This window comes from Melopsittacus undulatus, chromosome 9 (assembly GCF_012275295.1).
Source record: "Melopsittacus undulatus isolate bMelUnd1 chromosome 9, bMelUnd1.mat.Z, whole genome shotgun sequence".
Taxonomy (NCBI): Eukaryota; Metazoa; Chordata; class Aves; order Psittaciformes; family Psittaculidae; genus Melopsittacus; species Melopsittacus undulatus.
The window spans coordinates 35,806,463-35,827,250 of NC_047535.1; the positions used below are offsets into that span (position 1 = coordinate 35,806,463).

The 20,788-nt window shown below is 57.0% G+C and overlaps 1 protein-coding gene and 1 long non-coding RNA gene across 3 annotated transcripts; one reads left to right on the forward strand and one right to left on the reverse strand.

Moving 5' to 3' along the window:
• Nucleotides 1-9,797: 9,797 nt before the first annotated feature.
• On the forward strand, nucleotides 9,798-10,240 carry LOC115946667 (uncharacterized). The gene is made up of 3 exons (XR_004080713.2): nucleotides 9,798-9,971; nucleotides 10,062-10,100; nucleotides 10,200-10,240. It is a non-coding gene; the product is annotated as an uncharacterized lncRNA (long non-coding RNA).
• Nucleotides 10,241-11,182: 942 nt separating this feature from the next.
• LOC101870278 (semaphorin-3B) lies at nucleotides 11,183-17,979 on the reverse strand. 2 transcript variants are annotated; one of them, XM_034066370.1, is made up of 18 exons: nucleotides 17,935-17,979; nucleotides 16,169-16,293; nucleotides 15,170-15,327; nucleotides 15,033-15,095; nucleotides 14,830-14,949; nucleotides 14,657-14,750; nucleotides 14,449-14,568; nucleotides 14,022-14,167; nucleotides 13,828-13,942; nucleotides 13,670-13,739; nucleotides 13,443-13,587; nucleotides 13,117-13,336; nucleotides 12,944-13,035; nucleotides 12,749-12,790; nucleotides 12,492-12,649; nucleotides 12,325-12,380; nucleotides 12,109-12,248; nucleotides 11,183-12,026 (listed from the first exon to the last, which is right to left on the reverse strand). In XM_034066370.1, the coding sequence occupies exons 2-18, from the start codon at nucleotides 16,257-16,259 to the stop codon at nucleotides 11,589-11,591; spliced, it is 2,268 nt and encodes a 755-aa protein (XP_033922261.1). In that variant the 5' UTR covers nucleotides 16,260-16,293; nucleotides 17,935-17,979; the 3' UTR covers nucleotides 11,183-11,588. The 2 variants fall into 2 exon arrangements, with proteins under 2 accessions (XP_033922261.1, XP_033922260.1); XM_034066369.1 differs by having other exon boundaries at nucleotides 15,033-15,098.
• Nucleotides 17,980-20,788: the final 2,809 nt, after the last annotated feature.

Here is a 20,788-nt window from a genome sequence, read left to right on the forward strand (position 1 = left end):
CACCCTCTTGTAACAACAGCTTGGTGAGAACTGTGTTTCCATTCATTGCAGCATGCTGCAAAATTGGACAGAGAAGACTGGCAGCTTCCTCTGGGGATACAATTAATGCAGCTAAGACTATCAACACCACAAATGTAAGCTGGTTTTAATCACATTCAGACAGTTTCTGCAACAATAGCTGCCAACACAGTTATGTGTAATGTGAATGACACCAGAGAACACTAATTTACCATTCAGCTTACCAGGGCTTTAGGTTGAGATGTGGGTACTTCCATTCCTCAGTACCTGTCCTGTAGCCCACCAGCAGGGCTTCTCTACAGCTCTCACCAGGGACAAAGTGAACACTGAGACAGAAAGGAAAAGGAATTCTCTCTCTAGCAATGAAGCATGCAGAGCTAGCTCTGGTACAGACGTTGCCTTCTCTGAGCCATCCAGTATCACTGAGCAATGTTGACCTCCAAGAGCTCAACATCTCAGCACAAACTTACATGCTCCATCATACAGAGAATACCATATTGTCTACTGCACAGCTACATCCACACATGATGCAGTCCCACTCCAGTCAAATGCCTGGAAAACATATGACAAACACCTTTATAATGGCTGCACTGACTGTGCAGCTACAAAGCATTATTTAGAGTTGTGCTGGGCTGTTCACGCTATGTTGGAGGCACACTTTTGCAAAGTGCTTCTTTCCCATTTTGCATATTGATTCAGAAGCTTTGAAATGCATCAGCAGTTAAAAACTACACAGAATAATTCTAAACAGCTCAAAACCACAACTGCTTTGGAGTGGTCACACCTTTAAGTGCATGTCAATAGTATGATGGGAAAGAAAACAAAGCTGTACCAAGAAGCCTGTTAGATCATGATAACAGTGTTCCTAAATTGTCTCCTTTCACAGGAAAAACAAGCTCAAAAAATAAAAAAGCAGCAAAGGAAAACCTTGATTCTGTGGAATAGGATAATGGGCTATGCTTAACAGCATTAAACAATGGGATCTGGGGATTATCACATGCAATTAGAAATGTGACCTGGCTGTAGCTATCTATGAATGAGCTGCTGCTCATCCCAGCAGTTACAGCTGAGGATCAGAGCAGAGGGAATGTCCGAGTACCGTTCTTGAAAGGCAGATGAGTATCACTTGCGAAGGATACAGTAAGTTTTAAAGGAGTTGTTAAAGCTTGGAGGGAGTCAGTGGCTTAACAAGTGACCAACAGCTCCTCACTGTGGCCACAAGCAGACCAACAGACACATGGGTCAGTGCTGCTGCCAGCAGGCAGAACTTCAACCAACAAAATCCAGCGGCAGAAATAGCTGCCCGGTGCAGCTTCTTTTGGCTCCCACTTGACAGGTTACAGTCTGAGTCGCAAAGCAAGAAGCTCTTTGTGCTGTCCCATCACAAGGTGCCCAGCCCTCCCCATGGCAGGAAAAGCACCTATGCAAGGAAAAACCATGTAAATCTGGGTGTTTGGGGTAAGCAGTCTTAACACACAGCAGTGGCACAGGGGAAGCATCCTTCGTGTGCAGCCTTGCATCCCTCTGCCACTGCAGCTCACCTGCACCACAGGGCAATGGGTGGGAAGAGAGGTGAGCTGAGCAAACCAGAGTGCTGTCATCTGTGTTTTGGGGTAATTACACTAAAGGGGGGGGGGAAATTCCTACATCCTTCCTTCTGTATGTCCCTGCAGAGAGAAAAGCAGATTTACAGATTTCTTTTGACTGGGAAAATCAAGCATTAAATTGGCATCATCTATTAATAATTATCTGCATAGGGTGGCTGTAAAGCTGGTTCTCACAAAGGACCCTGTTACCAAGCCACCACATCCCAAGGTTTTTTCTGTACTTGTAAAGCTCATTGCAGGCTCAGCACATGTGCCATAATCTTGTTAGAATCAGGGCTTTTGACCCCTCTCACACTGCTGCAGATCCTTCATTTAGCTGGGACTGCAGGTAGCATATATTTGCTCACCTCCACTGTCAGAGAAAAGAAATGAGATCCTGGTAACCAAGCTCCCATTTGGACTGGCATTCAGGTTTTTCTTACCTCATCCATCCCCATCTTTATAGTGTGAGCAATCACAATAAATGTCATTATCATTAGTATATCTACCACTTCCTCCACAGAAAACACAGGTACTACATATGCAGAAAGACAGCAAAGAATAAGAAGATATTAATAAAAACACGATTCTCATTTATAATTGCTGAGGTCAAATTTCTGAACACCACCTGTTTTGAGAAGCGCATAGAGCAGTAGCTGCATGCATGGTCACACACAGGGAAGCAGAACTCAGCAGGTGCTGTGATTTATCCCTGTGCAGCCAACATACACACATCTGTTCTAGGACTTCAGTTTAGTGATTCAGGTGCTTCCCCTGCCAGCCCTCTTCCCCGTCTGCATTAAAAGCCCCAATTTCACCCTCACAATAAGCCTCCTATATCCAGCCAAGCATTTGATTGCTGGAAGTGGAGAGCAGCATGTAGCTTGCCCTGGACAACAGAACTCCAAATGCCCTTGCCATCCTGTTCTGCAGGATTTTCACATTCTGCTAGCAGGAGGAGACCACATATGACCTGGTACCCTCTGCAGTCAGCTTTGCCATACTGGGTGCTCCCTGCTACCCCCTATTTGCTTGTGCTGCTTGGTCCATCTCTGCCTGACCGGGTGCCTGTTCTACTGCTTGGATGATGGGGTTTGGCAGTGCAGGGACTGCAACATGGGGCAAGGGCTTCTCTGCCAGCTGGAGCTCTGCAGGGCTCCTGGGACTGAACACCACTGTCACCAACAAGGGCAATTTCTAGTGTATATTTGACTCAGAGAATCAGACCTCACGTGCATGTGCTGCCCAGAGGCTGTATTCGAGTGAGCTTGGACAGTTCTCCAGGATGAACAAGACCAAGCCCATCCTCTCAGCAGGGTACTGATCGCCCATCACAGCACCTACTCAGGCATGCTTTGTTTAAAACCATCTAGTCCAGTGAGCATTGCACCATTACTGGTCATATGGATTCATTATTCAGGCAGCTCTCCCAGGATGCTGCCTGGCAGGGAACCTACACCCAGCTGGGGTGAGGTGCTATGACCTTCTCCCTGGCCCATCTGTTCCAGAAACAAGTCATTCCCACTGCCAGACATTACCTCCATACTTGTACTGAAAACACCCTCTGAATAGCTGAAAAAACGCTTCTCATCCAAACTCAGCATCAAAAAGATGACCTTTCTAGATGTTTGTTTACACTAAAAAGCTAAAAAGTGAGCTGGCTACAGATGGACAGGTGACTAAAATAATATTTACAGATACAAGAAAAGCACTTTCTGTGGCAAACTGATTTGTATTAGTCCTTATCAGCACTCCTCAGCAGCACTCACATGATGGACCTTCAGGCACGTCCTGACACTCTGCTCCAGCCATCAGCACTAAAACCTCACTATTGACATTATTGCTTTACCTTTCCATCTCTGTGCAACCTGTATCAAGGGGCACCAGCACAGCAATCCACCTCTGTCCAAAGCCCCCAGGAAAGCCTAACTGCATCTCTAAATCTATTGAGGTGCCCTTGATGTTTCCAAATGCTCTGTGAATGTGGGTACTGAAGGAATATCCCAGTGAGGTGAGAAGAGGTTTTGCTGCAGGATGGCTTTGGACCTCTGCCCCTCTGAAAGCTGAGGTAAAAGTCTGGGCTTGGGGAGGGGCCAGAAAGATCTGTAAGGTGGGTGTGGGAGAGACGTTCTTCAAGAAGTGGTCTCTTTGGGCAGGGGAAGGGAGCAGGTTGCTGTTGAGTTGGAGCTTTTGTGACTTTACTAAGCTAAAGTGTAGGTGAGGCTTGGGCTCAGTCTTTAGGTCCATTGTCTTTTGGGGCATGGCTCCACATTGCCTTTGCAGCTCTGTTGTCTGCGTCCATTTTCCCAGAGCTGACTCTGGGAGCCCCTCTTGCTAATTAGTGGCAGGTGGCTGAAGCAGAAGCTGTATGCAATAAGGCTTGAAGTACCTGAAGGCACTATTGCTTTGTGTGTTCCCAGTGAGGTTCAGGCCCAGATGCAGCTGACAGAAATGTGGCAGGCCTGGGCATTGAGCAGCTAAGGTACTGGAGCTGGGTATAGCATAGGGCAGGCTGCCTCTATGAGCCCTGTCTCGATACACACGTGTTTCCCTTTCTCTGACAGGGGTCACATCCTACCTGGGATAGGCAAAGCTGCACACTGAAGAGGGCTGTGATAAGCTAAGGTGGTTTTCTGCTGCAATAATTGAATGTCGTGAAGGCACTTGGAGGTGCTTGAGAGGGGAATGGTCAGCTGGAGTGAAGGTAGTGCCTGAGAGGAGCTGCCGGGATGAAAAGGTGCCCTTTGTGGGGCTTAAGCCTGGGGTGTCGTGTCAGGACAAATAGGCAACAGTCTGCGGTGAAACACGCAAAGGTGGGAAAGCGCCGTTTGTCCTCTTAGACTCCTCCGTGGAGAGATCTGCTTTGGCTGCTCCCTCAAAAGTCCAGCTTTGGTTCCTACCCAGCAAGTTGGGCTTTAGAACTCCTCCCTGGAAATGTCCTGACCCTAAGAGACCTTCCTAGATATTGTTGGCCACTTCTTGTGACGTAGGTCGGCCCCCTGCATCGCATTTGGGTGTCTAAAAGTGTGAGCCTCATGCTATGCGAGGGAGGCAGAAGCTCATCCCATGCAGGTGAGAGCTGCTTGTGCAGGGAAGCCCGCTAAGGTTGAGCCTGCCTCTTCGCAGAGCCACAATGATTCTCGGAGGTGGTTTGCTGAGGGTCTTCAGAGGGCCTTTGGGGTTGGTAAGATAAGCAAACATTAGAGGTATCCTTTAGTGTCTCTAGAGTTTCCCATGTTAAGAAAGTAGGCGAGAGGTCCAGGTTTGTCTGTGGTTTTCTGTCACCTGGAATTTTTGAATTCCAGATCTTATGTGGTGGGTTTTCACGATCACACTGTAGTTCTCTCCTCTTGATGATCTGTCTAAACGGACAGAGAGCCTCTGGGAGTAAGCTTGTGTTTAATGGGTCAGGGCCAGAGCATCTGCTTTCAAGTGGGTGTGCTAGTACATCTATAAGGTGTGCATATGTGAGTTCAGAGTGTCTGAAGATCAGTGTGTGTAGGCTTGTAAAAGTAAGTCCGAGTGTGAGTTGGGCCTGGCACTTAGAGGCAGATGAAGCTTTTGGTTGGCAGCGCAGTGAATAACGCAGAATTGGTTTTGCAGATGGCAAGGTGGTTAGGCACACGTCGGAGGCTGGTGTCAGAAACTTGAGCAGGGTGACGTGAGTGAGTAGGTCAACTTGTTGTGTCCTAAGGAAGTTATGCCTTCTTCTCATGGCTCATTTCTGACTTGCTGTATGTTTTTAATTGGGAGGTGCGGAGGGAGGAGCGAGGAGATATCTCTGCCCCCGAGGGGACTTGGACAAGGTGAGCTATGCTGAGCAGAGTGAAGCTGTGAGACATTTGGAGTATTGTCATTTTTATGGAATTTGAAACCTCCCTTGTGTTGTGTTTCGTAGGTGATCCACGGCCTCAAAGCGGAGAAGCGAAGAAGTGCAAAGGCCAGTGGGCGATGAGCAGTCAAGTGACGAGAGCGAGAGATGGCCCTGGGTGAGGGCAGGGTGCACCTTTGAGCCCTGTCTCAGCGTGTGCTCGGTTCTGTTTCTTCTTCAGGTGCCGATTGGGTTTGTGACTCGGGGGAGGTGAAGGTGTGGAGAGCTCTGAGGTAAGGAGGTTCCATGTGTGTGTGGGTGAGGCTGTGGTGGTTAGGAATTGCGGAGAACATGGCAAAGTGGTTCAGTATTTGTGTTCGGTATTGCAGGCCCTGCCCTCTGCCTTAGGTTTGGGATGAAGGCTTGAGGTGAGTCAGGGAGCTAACGAGAAGGATGGTGGTGTCGGTCCCTTTTTGTCAACACCCTGGTGATTTCTCTCTATTATACTGGTGGGTCTCGGGTTGCAGGGGAGGCCCCACATCACACTCTGGAAGCCATTTGTGACAGGGGAGGCGAGTGTGACATGTTGCGGAGCTTTGAAAAGAGGCAGACGGATGTGACAGAACAGACTGCAATGGTGATGATGACACCAGCTCTGTCAATAGTAGAGATGGAGCATGTCTCATAGCAAGGGAGTCCATGATGTCCTGTGACATCCTTTGGAGCTGGAGGCCAGCAAGCAGAAGTCCTCTTGCAAAACCGGGGTGGTCAATGTTGCAGGCCATCTTGATGGGCTCTTAGAACAGATTATAAAGGAGGACACAAAGCTAAACTAAAACTGGGACAAATTGGAAAATGGTGAAGTTTTAATGAATGTATGAATGTTGTGAGGCTGGCTTAACATCTTCTGAAGTAACACCTTGTGTTGCCAAGGGCATGTGCAGCAGACTGCCTACCTAGAATTAAGGAAAGTGTCTTCCGTGGTACCTCACAGGGAATGTTTGTATAGGAGAGGAAAATTAAGACCGGCCCCCCACTCACCTGATTGGCTGCGGCGCACATCACTCACTCCTAGTCCCGCCCTCTTCGACACCGCCCCCACTCCTGTGATTGGCTGCGGCGCACGTCACTCACTCCTAGTCCCGCCCCACATCGACACCCCCACCCCCCCACGCTCACAAACCACCACCACCACCCTCCTGATTGGCTGAGGCGAAGCCGAACCCTCCCGAAGGGGCGGAGCCGCCCGAAGGGAACGAAGAGGAGCCGAAGCTGCGGAGCCGCCCGAAGGGAACCGAGAGGAGCCGAAGCCGCCCGAAGGGATTCGAATGGCTTCGAGGCGGCCCGAGGGGAGCTGACAGTTCCCATTGTCCCCTATTACCCTCCGCTGAGTCCCCTTACCACCCATTATTAGGCTCTGCTCGGCACGGATCGGCCCGCCTCGGCTGAGGCGCCTGTCAATCACTCTTAGTCCCGCCCCGCTTCGACACCGCCCCCCACTCCCGCGATTGGCTGAGGCGACTGTCAGGCACTCCTAGTCCCGCCCCACTTCTGGTCTACTTCGACACCGCCCCCACTCCCCTGATTGGCTGTGACGCCTGCCAATCACTCCTAGTCCCGCCCCAGGTTGCACGGTGCGGTTTCTTCTCCTGCAGTACGTAGCTTTGGCCACAGGAGGGCAGCAGCTCCCGTTGCTCTGAGCCACTCCTTTGCTCCCAATCCCACATCTCCAGCGGCTGCAGTACCGAGCTCTGGACACATGATGGCAGCAGCGAGCAGTGCCCTGAGCCACACCGTGCCCCTACCACCTGCAGTACCGACACCTGGACACGCGGTGGCAGCACACGCTGCAGAGGCAACGGGCTGAGAGCAACGGCCGCTCCCCTCACCGTTGACAGCCTCCGGGAACCCGAACTACTGGGTGAGGACAGTTTGCAATATTGGGGCTGGGGCTAAGTTGCTCAGGGAACTTTTATTCGAGATTCTTTCAGGCTGGTGCCCTTTTATCGCTTTGTGTTTGCTTTGTAGGGATTTATAATCACATTCTTCTCTTTTGCTTTTTATTTTCTTTACGCATTTTTATTTATTTCCTTTTTAATTCATGCTTTTTTCAGCTGTCCTTGCTTTTTAGTCTCTTTCAGTAACTTTATTTTAGGCGTCCCCTACCTATAATGAGATAAGAAATGGGTTAGAAAATGAAAAAAAATGGTTCAAAACACCTTACAAATGGTCCAAAATTGAACACAGATGGCCCAAAATGGATTAAAACAAGCAAGAAATGGGTAAAAATGGGTTAGAAGTGGGCAAAAATGGCTTACAATAGAAGTGGATAAATATGGGACAGAAACGGCCATAAATTATTCAGAAATAGCCCCAAAGCTTTAAAGGGGTTAGAAATAGGAAAGATGGGTTAGAAATTGCCAAAAATGGTGTAAAACTGGTAAGAGATGAGCAAAAGTGGGCTAGAAATGGCCATGAATTGTTTAGAAATAGACTAAAATGGCTTAAAAGTAGGCTGGAAATGGGGAAAAATGGGTTAGAAACAGGCGAAAAATGGCTTAAACCAGGTTAAGAAATGGGCAAAAATGTGTCTGAAGTGGCAAAAAAATTGGATAGAAGAAAAAATAGTTTACAAGTGGCCAAAATGGCTTAAAACAGGTTAGAAAGGGACATAAGAGGGTTACAAATGGCTAAAAATGGGATAAATCGGGTTAGAAGTGGACAAAAATGTGTTAGATATGGTAAAAAATGGCTTAAAACCACTGACAAATGGGAAAAAATGGGTTAGAAAAAAGAAGTGGCAGCAGCTGTATGCGATAAGGCTTGAAGTACCTGAAGGCACTATTGGTTTGTGTGTTCCCAGTGGGGTTCAGGCCCAGATGCAGCTGACAGAAATGTGGCAGGCCTGGGCATTGAGCAGCTAATGTAGTGAAGCAGGAGCTGGGTATAGCATAGGGCAGGCTGCCTCTGTGAGCCCTGTCTCGATACACATGTGTTTCCCTTTCTCTGACAGGGGTCACATCCTACCTGGGATAGGCAAAGCTGCACACTGAAGAGGGCTGTGATAAGCTAAGGTGGTTTTCTGCTGCGATAATTGAATGTCGTGAAGGCTCTCGGAGGTGCTTGAGAGGGGAATGGTCAGCTGGAGTGAAGGTAGTGCCTGAGAGGAGCTGCTGGGATGAAAAGGTGCCCTTTGTGGGGCTTAAGCCTGGGGTGTCGTGTCAGGACAAATAGGCAACGGTCTGCGGTGAAACACGCAAAGGTGGGAAAGCGCCGTTTGTCCTCTTAGACTCCTCCGTGGAGAGATCTGCTTTGGCTGCTCCCTGAAAAGTCCAGCTTTGGTTCCTACCCAGCAAGTTGGGCTTTAGAACTCCTCCCTGGAAATGTCCCGACTCTAAGAGACCTTCCTAGATATTGTTGGCCACTTCCTGTGACGTAGGTCGGCCCCCTGCATCGCATTTGGGTGTCTAAAAGTGTGAGGCTCATGCTATGCGAGGGAGGCAGAAGCTCATCCCATGCAGGTGAGAGCTGCTTGCGCAGGGAAGCCCACTAAGGTTGAGCCTGCCTCTTCGCACAGCCGTGATGATTCTCAGAGCTGGTTTGCTGAGGGTCTTCACAGGGTCTTTGGGGTTGGTAAGATAAGCAAACATTAGAGGTATCCTTTAGTGTCTCTAGAGTTTCCCATGTTAAGAAAGTAGGCGAGAGGTCCAGGTTTGTCTGTGGTTTTCTGTCACCTGGAATTTTTGAATTCCAGATCTTATGTGGTGGGTTTTCATGATCACACTGTAGTTCTCTCCTCTTGATGATCTGTCTAAATGGACAGAGGGCCTCTGGGAGTAAGCTTGTGTTTAATGGGTCAGGGCCAGAGCGTCTGCTTTCAAGTGGGTGTGCTAGTACATCTAGAAGGTGTGCATATGTGAGTTCAGAGTGTCTGAAGGTCAGAGTGTGTAGGCTTGTAAAAGTACATCTGAGTGTGAGTCGGGCCTGGCACTTAGAGGCAGATGAAGCTTTTGGTTGGCAGCACAGTGAATAACGCAGAATTGGTTTTGCAGATGGCAAGGTGGTTAGGCACACGTCGGAGGCTGGTGTCAGAAACTTGAGCAGGGTGACGTGAGTGAGTAGGTCAACTTGTTGTGTCCTAAGGAAGTTATGCCTTCTTCTCATGGCTCATTTCTGACTTGCTCTATGTTTTTAAATGGGAGGTGTGGAGGGAGGATCGAGGAGATATCTCTGCCCCCGAGGGGACTTGGACAAGGTGAGCTATGCTGCGCAGAGTGAAGCTGTGAGACATTTGGAGTGTTGTCATTTCTATGGAATTTGAAACCTCCCTTGTGTTGTGTTTCGTAGGCGATCCACGGCCTCAAAGCGGAGAAGTGAAGAAGTGCAAAGGCCAGTGGGCGATGAGCAGTCAAGTGACGCGAGTGAGAGATGGCCCTGGGTGAGGGCAGGGTGCACCTTTGAGCCCTGTCTCAGCGTGTGCTCGGTTCTGTTTCTTCTTCAGGTGCTGATTGGGTTCGCGACTCGGGGGAAGTGAAGGTGTGGAGAGCTCTGAGGAGGTAAGGAGGTTCCATGTGTGTGGGGCTGTGGTGGTTAGGAATTGCGGAGAACATGGCAAAGTGGTTCAGTATTTGTGTTCGGTATTGCAGGCCCTGCCCTCTGCCTTAGGTTTGGGATGAAGGCTTGAGGTGAGTCAGGGAGGTAATGAGAAGGATGGTGGTGTCGGTCCCTTTTTGTCAACACCCTGGTGATTTCTCTCTATTATACTGGTGGGTCTCGGGTTGCAGGGGAGGCCCCACATCACACTCTGGAAGCCGTTTGCGACAGGCGAGGCGAGCGTGACATGTTGTGGAGCTTTGAAAAGAGGCAGATGGATGTGACGGAACAGACGGCTGGGTCGGCTGCAATGGTGGTGATGACAACAGCCAGCTGTGTCAATAGTAGAGATGGAGCATGTCTCATAGCAAGGGAGTCCATGATGTCCTGTGACATCCTTTGGAGCTGGAGGCCAGCAAGCAGAAGTCCTCTGGCAAAACTGGGGTGGTCAATGCTGCAGGCCATCGTGATGGGCTCTTAGAACAGATTAGAAAGGAGGACACAAAGCTAAACTAAAACTGGGACAAAATGGAAAATTGTGAAGTTTTAATGACTGTATGAATGTTGTGAGGCTGGCTTAACATCTTCTGAAGTAACACCTTGTGTTGCCAAGGGCATGTGCAGCAGACTGCCTACCTAGAATTAAGGAAAGTGTCTTCCGTGGTACCTCACAGGGAATGTTTGTATAGGAGAGGAAAATTAAGACCGGCCCCCCACTCCTCTGATTGGCTGCGTTGCACATCACTCACTCTTATTCCCGCCCCTCTTCGACACCGCCCCCACTCCTGTGATTGGCTGCTGCGCACGTCACTCACTCCTAGTCCCGCCCTACTTCGACAACGCCTTTTATTTCTCCCGGGAGGGGCGGGAGAAAGTCTGGAAGCGGGACTCAGTCTACCTATTACCTGCAAGGCCTGGCTTCCCCCAAGCCCCTTGACTCAGGTCCCTACCCTAGAACATGGGGCTACCCCGTGCCCTGAGTGCTCCCTGGGGCAGACATCACACCCTCAGCTGAATCCTCTGCTTTATTGTGCTCAATTAGTACAAGCCCCTTCACACTGCTGCTCTGCACCCGGGCCGCTGGGTGCCACCTCTGTGCCCCCCACTCCTTCCCCTCCGGGCACCCTCCTCTTGCAGCCCCCTCGCCCTACTGCTGCCCACCCCATCTCTCCAGGACTCTGCTGCCCACTGCAGCCCCCCCAGGACCCGAGGGTGGCCCTGCTGCCCTCCCCCCGTGTGGTGCCATGCCCGGGGTGAGGTATAGCCTGGCCCTGCCACCCCCTACCAGGGCATGCTTACATTCAACTGTAACAGTCGTTAATAAATACTTGGGTGACTCCGCGGTGCTGGCAGCCGGCTGGGTGCCCCCACCCGTGTGGAGCCGGTGGCAAGGGTGCCCAGCAGCTCCTTATGGGGGTAGGTCAGTCCGGCTGCCCTCCTGGGCCTGGTGCTGCAGCCTCCGGCTGTGCCTGTGCCCCTGCCCCGGTGCTGCCGGCGGGTGGCTGACACTGGTGCGGGCTTTGCCCCTGCCCACGGCCCCGCTCCTGGGCAGAGCCCGGCACCCGGGGCCGGCCCCGGGGTCACCAGGGGGATGCACTGCGGGGGCCCCGCTCTGCCCGCGACCCCTCGTGTGTGCGCCGGCGGCGAGCTCTGTGCAGCTCCTCACCCTGCCCGCGGCCTGGGGGTCCGGCCTGGGCACGGGTGGGTAGTAGGGGTCTGCCCCGCGTCCAGAGCCGCTGGCACATCCGATCCGCAGCCCCCAGCGGTGGCCGCTCCACCAGCTGGAGGAAGTCCTGGTACCAGACCTTGTGGTTGGACCCCCCGGTGAGCTGGGGGTCTCCTTCACGTGCCGTGCCCGCTGCCCGCCGGGCACCGATCACCTCCAGGGAGAGCCGCAGCAGCGGTTGGGTGAAGCCGTGCTCGGTGGCGTGGCACAGGTAGAGGCCAGCGTCGGCACGCTGCACACTGCGCAGCAGAACACCCCGCTCCATCCGCACCACACGCTCATCCATCTGCACCTACAGCACCACGGGAATGGGTGGGCAGCTCAGCATGGCACAGTACGGTCCCACCAGTGGCACACAGCTGGAGAGAGCCTACCTCTCGCTGGGGATCATCCTGGGTGCGCTGGTATGTCCAGAACACGTGGGCTTGCAGGGATTTGGGGATGCACTCCAGGAAGGCTGTGCTGCCCTCCACCCCATAGAGCTGCTTCTGGGGCACACTGCCCCGCCGGGGGTCTGGGGACACACAGCCTGGCTGTCAGCCCACTGCCCCAGCAGGGCTGAAACCACATCTACCCAAGTCCCATCTCACCTTCGGAGCACAGCATGTTGGGGTCACCGTTGCGGACATCCTGCCGGCGGAAACGCCTAGGGGAAGGTGGTGGAAGAGCAGGGGCTGCGGCAGCACAACCTGCACCGTTCACTGCGGCCTCGGGGCAGGTCGGTCACACCAGGGCCATACCGCAGCACATCACCTACCTCTTGGTGTTGGGCACATAGCGGGTGCAGGCAGTGCCATCCCAAGCACAGTATGGGTCCCGGGCCAGGCAGCACTCAGCACAGGCTTTGCCGTAGGCGCTGCAGCGGTGCAAGGGCAGCTGTGCCAGTGCTGTGGCTGAGCCAGCATAGAGCTGTTGCTGGGGGGGCAGAAGCAGAGCTGAACACCCCTGCATCACAGCATGGGGCCAGGCAGAGCCATGGTGGGACATGAGGACCTATCCAGAGTCCCTCCTTACCCGCTTGGAGGAGAGCTGCAGGCTGGTGATGGGGGAGGCGTCCTGTGGACAGAGTGCAGGCAGGAGTCAGAGTGTGCCTGTGCTGCCAGCTCCCACACCTGAGAAGCTGGAGTGCCTCAGCACAACCCAGAGCATGGGCAGCATAAAGGGGTGCAGAGTGGGTGTGACTGGTGGGGCATGCAGCCCCATCCTCACCTGGAAGACCTGCAGCTCCTCCAGCACCAGCGGCTCCATGTGATTCCAGCTCTCCTTGGGCACAGAGACCACCTTCAGCACCGTGCCCACATCTGCAGGCAGGGAGAAGTGAGACCCCAGCCCTGGCACCCCCTAGCTGAGCATCCAGTCCCACCCCTCGAGTCACTACATGCCTGTGCCAATGAAGAGGACATCGTAATGGCCATCAGTGGCGGTAACGCGGTCCACGGCGATGCGGGTGAAGGTGTAGGGCATGGCAGCTTGCAGGAAGAGGGGGCGCTGGCCGTGGGGCAGCACTGGGTTGTACATCAGTGGGTGGTGCCGGGCAAACTGGATCACCTCATCTGGGAAGTCCTTGGTGGAGCCGAAGGTACCAAAGGTTTTGCTGGGGCACTGTGGGGAGGCAGCACTGACTGAGCCAGGTCTCACTCCCCACCACCCCATCTTGGGTACTGGCATCCCACCAACAGCAGCATTGGGATACCCCTGAACCACGTACCATGCCTGGGCGGGGATACGGCACACGGCCCTGGTATGATACCCACTGGTAGTTGGGACCTTCCTTGTGTGCGAAGGGGCCCAGGAAAGCCCGTCGGATGTCAGCCATGGTGTAAATGCAGATGGCTGATCCCTGGAAAACAGAGCTGGTGGGGGAGAGAGGGGATTATATGAGGGGTGAGTGGGGCACCGCTGGGTATTGGGGGGGCAGTGGGGAGGGGGCTTGACCTGGAGGTGGAGAAGACAGTGTAGACCAGGGGGTTGCGCTTGTCCCTTGTCTGCAGCAGGAAAACGTCCCCTGCAAGCAGGGAGGATACCAGTGCCATCCCAATGTGCCAGGGGAGCCCATGGCCACTCGGAAGGCCATGTCCCCCTCCCATACTCACGGAGCTCATCAAAGTGGGTGTCTGCCCCGTCAGACCCCGGCACGGCACACACAAGCCGAGCCTTCAGGAAGGTCGTCCACTTGTTCACCAGACTGCGCTGCCCACCTACGTCATTCTGTCAGGAGGAGGACACCAGCATCAGTGGAGGATGGCACCCCTGAACCCCACAGCCTCCTGCCTGGGGCTGCTCCCACCCGGCAGATCTGGCCGATGCGGGCAAAGCTGGTCTTGCCCAGCCCCTGCTGCCGCTCCACTGCCGTCTCGCGGAAGAAGAAGTAGATCTTGTCATCGTCAGGGTCCTCGCTCTCCGGCACCCAAAACACTGCCACAAACTTGGGCTCTGGGGGCAGAGGAATGCTGCCTCCAGTGCCCCTGCTAGCTGGGACCCTGAGGCGCCTGCTGGGGTACCAGGGGAGTGCAGACCCCTCCGTGCCCAGCTGCAGGGTGAGGGTGGGACCTCATCAAGCACCAGGGTCTGCAGATGGCAGGGGACCCCCCAGATCACCCTCCACAGGCAGCAGAGGCCAAGCTTGGAGGACTCATGGCCCAGTCCCTCCAGGGAACAATGATGCTGCACTGGGGGGTCGCAGCTCCGCCACCCTCCCGCTGCCCAGCACTGACCATTGAGCCAGCGGGAGTCATGCTGCTCCGTGCGGATGGAGGGACGCTGGCCCAGGCTGCGGAAGATGGTGAAGTCACGGCCCATCAGATCAGTGGCCACCCCGGAGTAGAGCTCCTCGCCTGGCAGGCACCGAGGGAAGCGTTATGGGGGGCCCCCCAGCACCCCACTGCTGCACTGCTCCCCGGCACTGGCTCAGCTCTGCCTTACCCACGAGGATGGAGGCAGCCGCATGCTGGGGGTCGTAGGGGCTCTTCCCTTTGCCGTCCTCAACATGCTTGGGGTCCAGCTTGAAGATGGGCTCCTGGAGAGGGGTAAGGACCATAGATGGGCAGGCAGCAGCAGCCGGGGGCTATGGCCATGCTGGGGAGGTGGGGGCTCACCTCCGCATGCTGGCCAGCCTCCACGAAGGCACAGACAGGGTGGAAGGCACCGGTGCCGCAGGCATACAGGTGAGTCCGGTTGTAGGGATGCAGCATCTTTACAAAGTTCATGCACTCGGCCTAGGGGGCAGAGGGCATGGGGTGGTGGCACTGGGGTGGCCCTGCAGCACCCCATGGTACCCCCAGCACCCACTGGCACTCACAGTGATGTCCTTGCCGGCCCAGTTGCACTCCTCCCTCCATTCCACAGGTGCTGGCCAGTAGATCTGCTGGGGAGAGAAGGACACTCACAGCCCCGTGCACTCGGGGCTGTCCCACTGTGTCCCCCCATCCCCGTTACCTTCCTGTCCCGCTGGCTGATATCATCCAGGGCCAGGGAAAGGAGATGGTTCTGGGCACCAACAAAGAGGCGGCCGCGCTCCTCATCCAGCAGCAGGGCCTCATAGCAGCACGACCGCTCCAGTGCGAAGAGGCGCAGCCCATGGCGAGCCCGCAGCTCTGCCGGGATCCACCGGCACTGCTCAGCCCCACCATAGCACTGGCTGCTGCCCGGCACACTCCCTGCCTCAGACACACATCCAGGGACACCTGGGACTGGCCATGGGCCCCCCCTGCTCTGCCACCTCCTCCCCAAACCTGTCCCACTGGCTTGACCAGGTTCACAACCCCGTGCTGGCCCAGCACCCATCCCCACACCACCCAGCAGCCATCCCAAGCCCCCCCCCCGCCCCGAACCTATTCCATGCCCCAGCAACAATCCCATGCTCCTCCCAGAACTCATTTTGTGCCCCCTGCACTCATCCCTGCACAACCCACCCTGGCATAGCCCACCCCGGGGGCAGTTGGTGGGGCAGGAGGGGCCATTCCCTGCTCCACAGAGCTGATCCCATTGCGGCAGAAACAAACAGCCCTTTTTCCAGTGGGAAGAGAGGGCTTGCTGGGACCCAACACTGGACAAAGCCTCCTGCACCATGCTAGAGCCCACAGAGTGTCCAGTGGGGAGTTGGCACCAGTTTGCCAGCTGGCACAGTGTCCCCATCAGGCATGGCACAGCGTGGCTTGAGAGTGCCACCATGGTGCACAGTGCGGGGACGTGCTAGAGGCAGAGTGAAAGCCCAAGTGCACACAAAGCCCCAAGGGCAGGCAGGTGGTCCTGGTGGGGCTGGTAGCAGGTAGGAACCTGGCAGCCCTTGCCAATGCCTGGCAGTCTGCAGGGATGGCAGCACCAGTGTCACATACCTCCCACCATGCCGCCCCCCCCATGCTGTTCCCATCCCCTGGGATGATGCTGACATGAACTGGAGCACCCACATCCCCCCTGCCCGTGTCCCATGCTCACCAGGGAAGGGCAGCTTGAGGCGGGGGGTGGCAGCAGGCAGGGGGCGGCCGGCGGCAGCGCTGTGCAGCAGCAGGAGCAGTGTGGGGATCATGGCTGGGGCCTGGCTCGCAGCCCCGCAGCAGTGGCTGGGGCAGAGAAGCGAGACCTCAGCTCGGGTTACAGCCCCCTCCCCACAGCCCCCAGACCGTGATCCCTCCCCAGTGCTGCTGGTGGGATCCGGAGAGCCCTGAGCATCTGCACAGGGCAGCCCTGACACCGCAAGAGGGACCCACCGCTGGGCTTGACCTGGTGATTGCAGTTGCAGACACGGGCCAGCTGCATCCCTCCTGGTATTAACCCCCACTAATCCAACCCTGAACCACGGGCTCCAGGAGCAGCTCTCCGACTCCTGCCCATAAGGAAACAGAGGCATCTTGGCCAAGCAGCAACCAGCCATCCCCACACCTGCTCATTCCTGCCTGCAAGCACAGAGCTGTTCTGTGAGGACAGGGTCACGGACACGGCAAGCACCAGGCTGGTGCCAGCCAGCCAGGGCACCCTGGGCAGATAGAAGGCCCCTGAGCATCAGGCAACCTGGCCATTATGGGAATCATGGGAGTCATAAGTTTCTGTGCCTCAGTTTCCCCCAGGCTACAGACCCTGCCATTCAGCCCCGGGCTCTCCTTGTACCACCCTGCAAACAGGAGCTGGGTTTGGGGGTATCTAGCCAAGCAGATGCCCTCAGTCTCCAGAGGTGCACATGATGCCACACCATCACCTTCATGGGCACTCAGAACAAAGGAAGAGCCCCTCCAGCTCTGGCACCCTCTCCCCTGCGGAGCAGGAGATGATGGTTATCTGGAGCACTGTGCCAACACACAGCTCCCCACCTTGCCCTCTAGCCATGCTGCAGCACCCCCAGCAGCCAGGACGTGCCAACCAGCACCTCCCTGCACCATGTGCAAAGCACGAGCCCGGGCACCAGCCCTGGCCACAGCTGGCCGGTTTCACCTGTGCCACAGCCAGGACACCGCTGCCAACCAAAGCCCCACCGCTGCAGCAGGGCACAGTGCAACTGCCCCAGGCCTTGCAGTGTGTGCTGGGCCGAGGCGGGTGCACGGGCAGGACACTGCCCAGCACAGATCCAGACACATCTCCCCGCTCCCCGGCACGACCGGACCTGCGGGCAGGGAGGGTGGGGAGCGAGCCCCGGGCGGGCAGCAGGCAGCGGGCAGGGCCTCGGCCGTGAGCCGTGCCGCGGGGCTGGGCTGCCCCGTGGCCTGGCGAGAGGGCGGCAGGCGCTAATGGCATTTCCAGAGGCGCCGGAACGAGGTGCGGACCCGCTGGGCTGTGACAGCCCCTCCGGCTGCTGCCAGACGTGCCCCGGGGGCACCGGCGTCCTCCGGCCCGCCCGGCACCTGCCAGCGCAGCCAAGGAGCACAGGCAGAGCCCCGGGCACGGACCCTCCCGACGGCTGTTCCGCCCCGATGGCGGCACGGGGGCAGGTTGGGAGCGCCAGAAGCGGCAGCACCAGAGCCGCCCCGGTGCCAGCACCGGTACCTGCAGCCCCGGGACCCCCGGTGTCAACATCCTCAACTCCTCCGATGCCAGCCCCGGCACGGACGCAGCCCCCGGCCCCCCGGGGGCAGCACCGGCTGGGCCCCAGCCCCCCCAGCCGCCAGCCCCCGGTGACCGTCCAGGACACGGCCCCCACCGCCGGTGCCCCGCTGCCACCCCGGACGGCAGCGCCGGGACCCGGCCCGGACACCCCCTGCCCCGGCACCCACCTGTGTCCCGGCTCGGGTTGGCCCGGCCCGACCCCGCCCTCCGCGTCCGCCGAGAGGGACGGGGCGGCCCCCGCGGGGCGGGGCGGGGCGGCGGGGGCGCGGGCACACGGACACGCGCGTAGGCACGTGAGGGCACACGCACACTCGTGTGCGCGGACACGCGGGCACGCGCGCGCACACACGTGTGCGAACAGGCACACGCTCGGGCGCGCACGGACACGTGCAAACACAGCAGCTCACAGCACACGCACACACACAGAGCTCGTATGGCCCACGGTGACACCCGCAGGGATACCGCTGTCCTCGGGGCACGCCGCGCTCAGCATACGAGGGGCTCGGCACACGGCGGCCTCGGTCACCCCGTCGCTAGCACAGGCAGCTGCCGGCAGGGTGCTGCCTGTCCCAGTGTGGGGGGCCGGGGTGCGCTGGGGCCGTGCCGGGGGGCACCGGGGGCCGTGTCGGGGCCGGCGGGGGGCCGGTCCTGCACCCCGCTCAGCTGCAGCCCAGATGTCTGGCCCGGGCCCAGTCCGGAGCAAACAAAATTCCTCCGCTGCCTCCCATTTTCCAGCCGCCGCTGCCAAGAATAACAAGTGCGAGTGGTGCTGGCAGTGGAGCCACGCGCGCCTTGGCACACAGGGCTTGGGATGGGGGGATCAACGGCTGTCCTGGGGCCACCCTTTACTTCGTCCCCACCTTGTCACTGGCCGTCCCTCCCTGTGGATGCCAGGAGGCAGGGGAGGCAGGGAGTGCAGGCAGACAGTCAGTGCAGGCAGCAGCGGGTGCAAACAGGTGCAGGGTGAGTGGGGAGGCTGAGAACGTAGGCAGCAGCAGGTAGCGGCAGGCAGCGGGTGCAGGCAGACAGCAGGTGCAGGCAGGTACAGGCAGGCCAGCAGCAGGCAGGAGGAGCCGTGCCGGGCAGGGCAATGCCCTTCTGTCTTACTGCTGGTAACCCTCCTGCTACCAGCCACCGGTGTGCTGGCAGCAAGCTCTGCCCCAGCACCATTGCTTGTTCCCCTCCCGATTCTGCCACGGTGCCGAGCGTCAATCCAGAACCCAAGGTGGCAAGGTGGATGGGAACAGCAAGTGACAGAGTTCGGATGCCAAAGGATCCACTGGCGCCAGGATGGCAGGGGTTACTCCGCCCTAAGACTTTGCCCAGGCATCGCAGTAGGACTTTGGGCTGGGTCGCCCCTACAGGGTTGTCCACAGTGTCCCTGTCCCCACCATCCCTGCCTGTCAGATGCCCATCCCTGCACAATGGGCACCTCCCAGTGCTGTGCCAGCACCGTGCCTCAGTTTCCCTCCACCCAACGCCACTCTCGGCGTGCTTGGCGTGGTGGCTGGATGACATCACTGTGTGATGCCCTGCATCGTGGAGCCCTGCGGGGACCTTGCTGGCAGTGGCTCCGCCTGCAGAAGCCACCAGGCGTCAGAAGGGCCGGGCTTCCATCCTGGAAACAACGGCGCGGGAGGGATGCGCCACGTCGGCCGCCGGTCACCCCTTCCCGGCCCTCCGGTGTTCCTCGCAAGCACCGAAGCCGCCCGGCTCTGACACAGCGACAGTCCCCACATGGGACGGGCATCACACCAGCATCGCTCCCTCATTGCCTGCTGGCTGCAGCCCCGCGGTGTACAGCATGGCCGGGTGCCGCTGCCTGGCTTCTGGCCATGCCGGGGGTGGCACCGCCAGCGGCGCTGCAGGTGCTGGCGCCTTCCCTCTTTGATCCCGCATCCAGCGATCGCTGCCTTGGCCAAATCTCCCCGGGCACTTCCGGCCCCAGCGAGCACCGGTAACGCCGCTGGCAGCGCCTGAGCTTCCAGCGGTGTTTGCGGTAGGAAACAACTCCACCTCTGCACGGCAGCAGGCAGCGGGCAACGGCTCCTGCACCTCCTGTGCTGGGCAGGCATGAGATGTATCCATGCCATCGGATGGGTGATCAGGACAGCAGCTGCTGGAGAGCCTGCACGCAGGGAAGCAGGCTGGGATGGGTATCCACTGGCCAGCAGGATGGGAACAAATCCTGCATCCCAAATGGGAGCAGTACCTCACTGGGAGAGCCCTGGTGATGCCATGGGGTAACCCAAAATGAGGGGGCTGCAGGGTTGCCTCCCATATCCCTCTCAGAGCATCCTCTGCCCTGGTCATGCCGTCATGACCAGGCCCAGTCAGAATCCAGGGGTGACAAGGTGAGCTGTGTCATGCCAACGGGTGCCATTAGTGTCCCGGTGCTACGTGGGCTTGGCACAGCCCTGCTCCCCAGCCAAGAGATGTGCTTGTGCAGCAGGATGGCCTTTGCCAGCCCTCCTCGTGACACTGATGACTTGCTGGGGGGAGAGGAGAGAGCAGAGGGAGGAGAGATCCTCACCCCAGCCTGCATCCATGGGTACACCCTCCTTGAGCTGAAACCCTCTGAGCCTTGCCACCCCAAAAAGCCTTTTGTGGTTTGCAGTGGCACAAAAGACATGGCTTCAGGACTCCTTTGGGAGCCCCCCCCAACATGGGGCCCCTTGCCGGCTGCCTGCGTGGCTCCTCCAGCCCTGGCTAGGCTGACTCCCCATCCCAAGCCCTGCTCCCCACCACAGACTCTGGCTTTTCCAAGGGGGGTGAGGTGAGCCCTGCTGTGCCATAAACACTGTGAGGATCTCTCTCACTGTTGCTTTGATGGGCATGCCAGTGTCTCCTCACTGGCTTACCTGGCTCACCTGTGCACCAAGACAGTGAAGTGTCTGCATCTCCCCATGGCACATGTTATTAGGCCACAGGGTGGCATCAGGATTCAGGTGGCTGCCAGGTCTCTGATGCAGGAGATGGTGCACTTGAGATCACAAGTGTGCCGGTGTGTGAGGGTTTGAC

Excerpts from the sequence above, each read along its gene's own strand:
- LOC101870278 (XM_034066369.1), bottom strand. The coding sequence starts at position 16,259 with ATGATCCCCACACTGCTCCTGCTGCTGCACAGCGCTGCCGCCGGCCGC. Across the intron at positions 15,099-15,169 it reads TCAGCCAGCGGGACAGGAAG|CAGATCTACTGGCCAGCACC; the intron begins GTAACGGGGATG and ends TTCTCTCCCCAG. Across the intron at positions 12,027-12,108 it reads AGGATGATCCCCAGCGAGAG|GTGCAGATGGATGAGCGTGT; the intron begins GTAGGCTCTCTC and ends GTGGTGCTGTAG.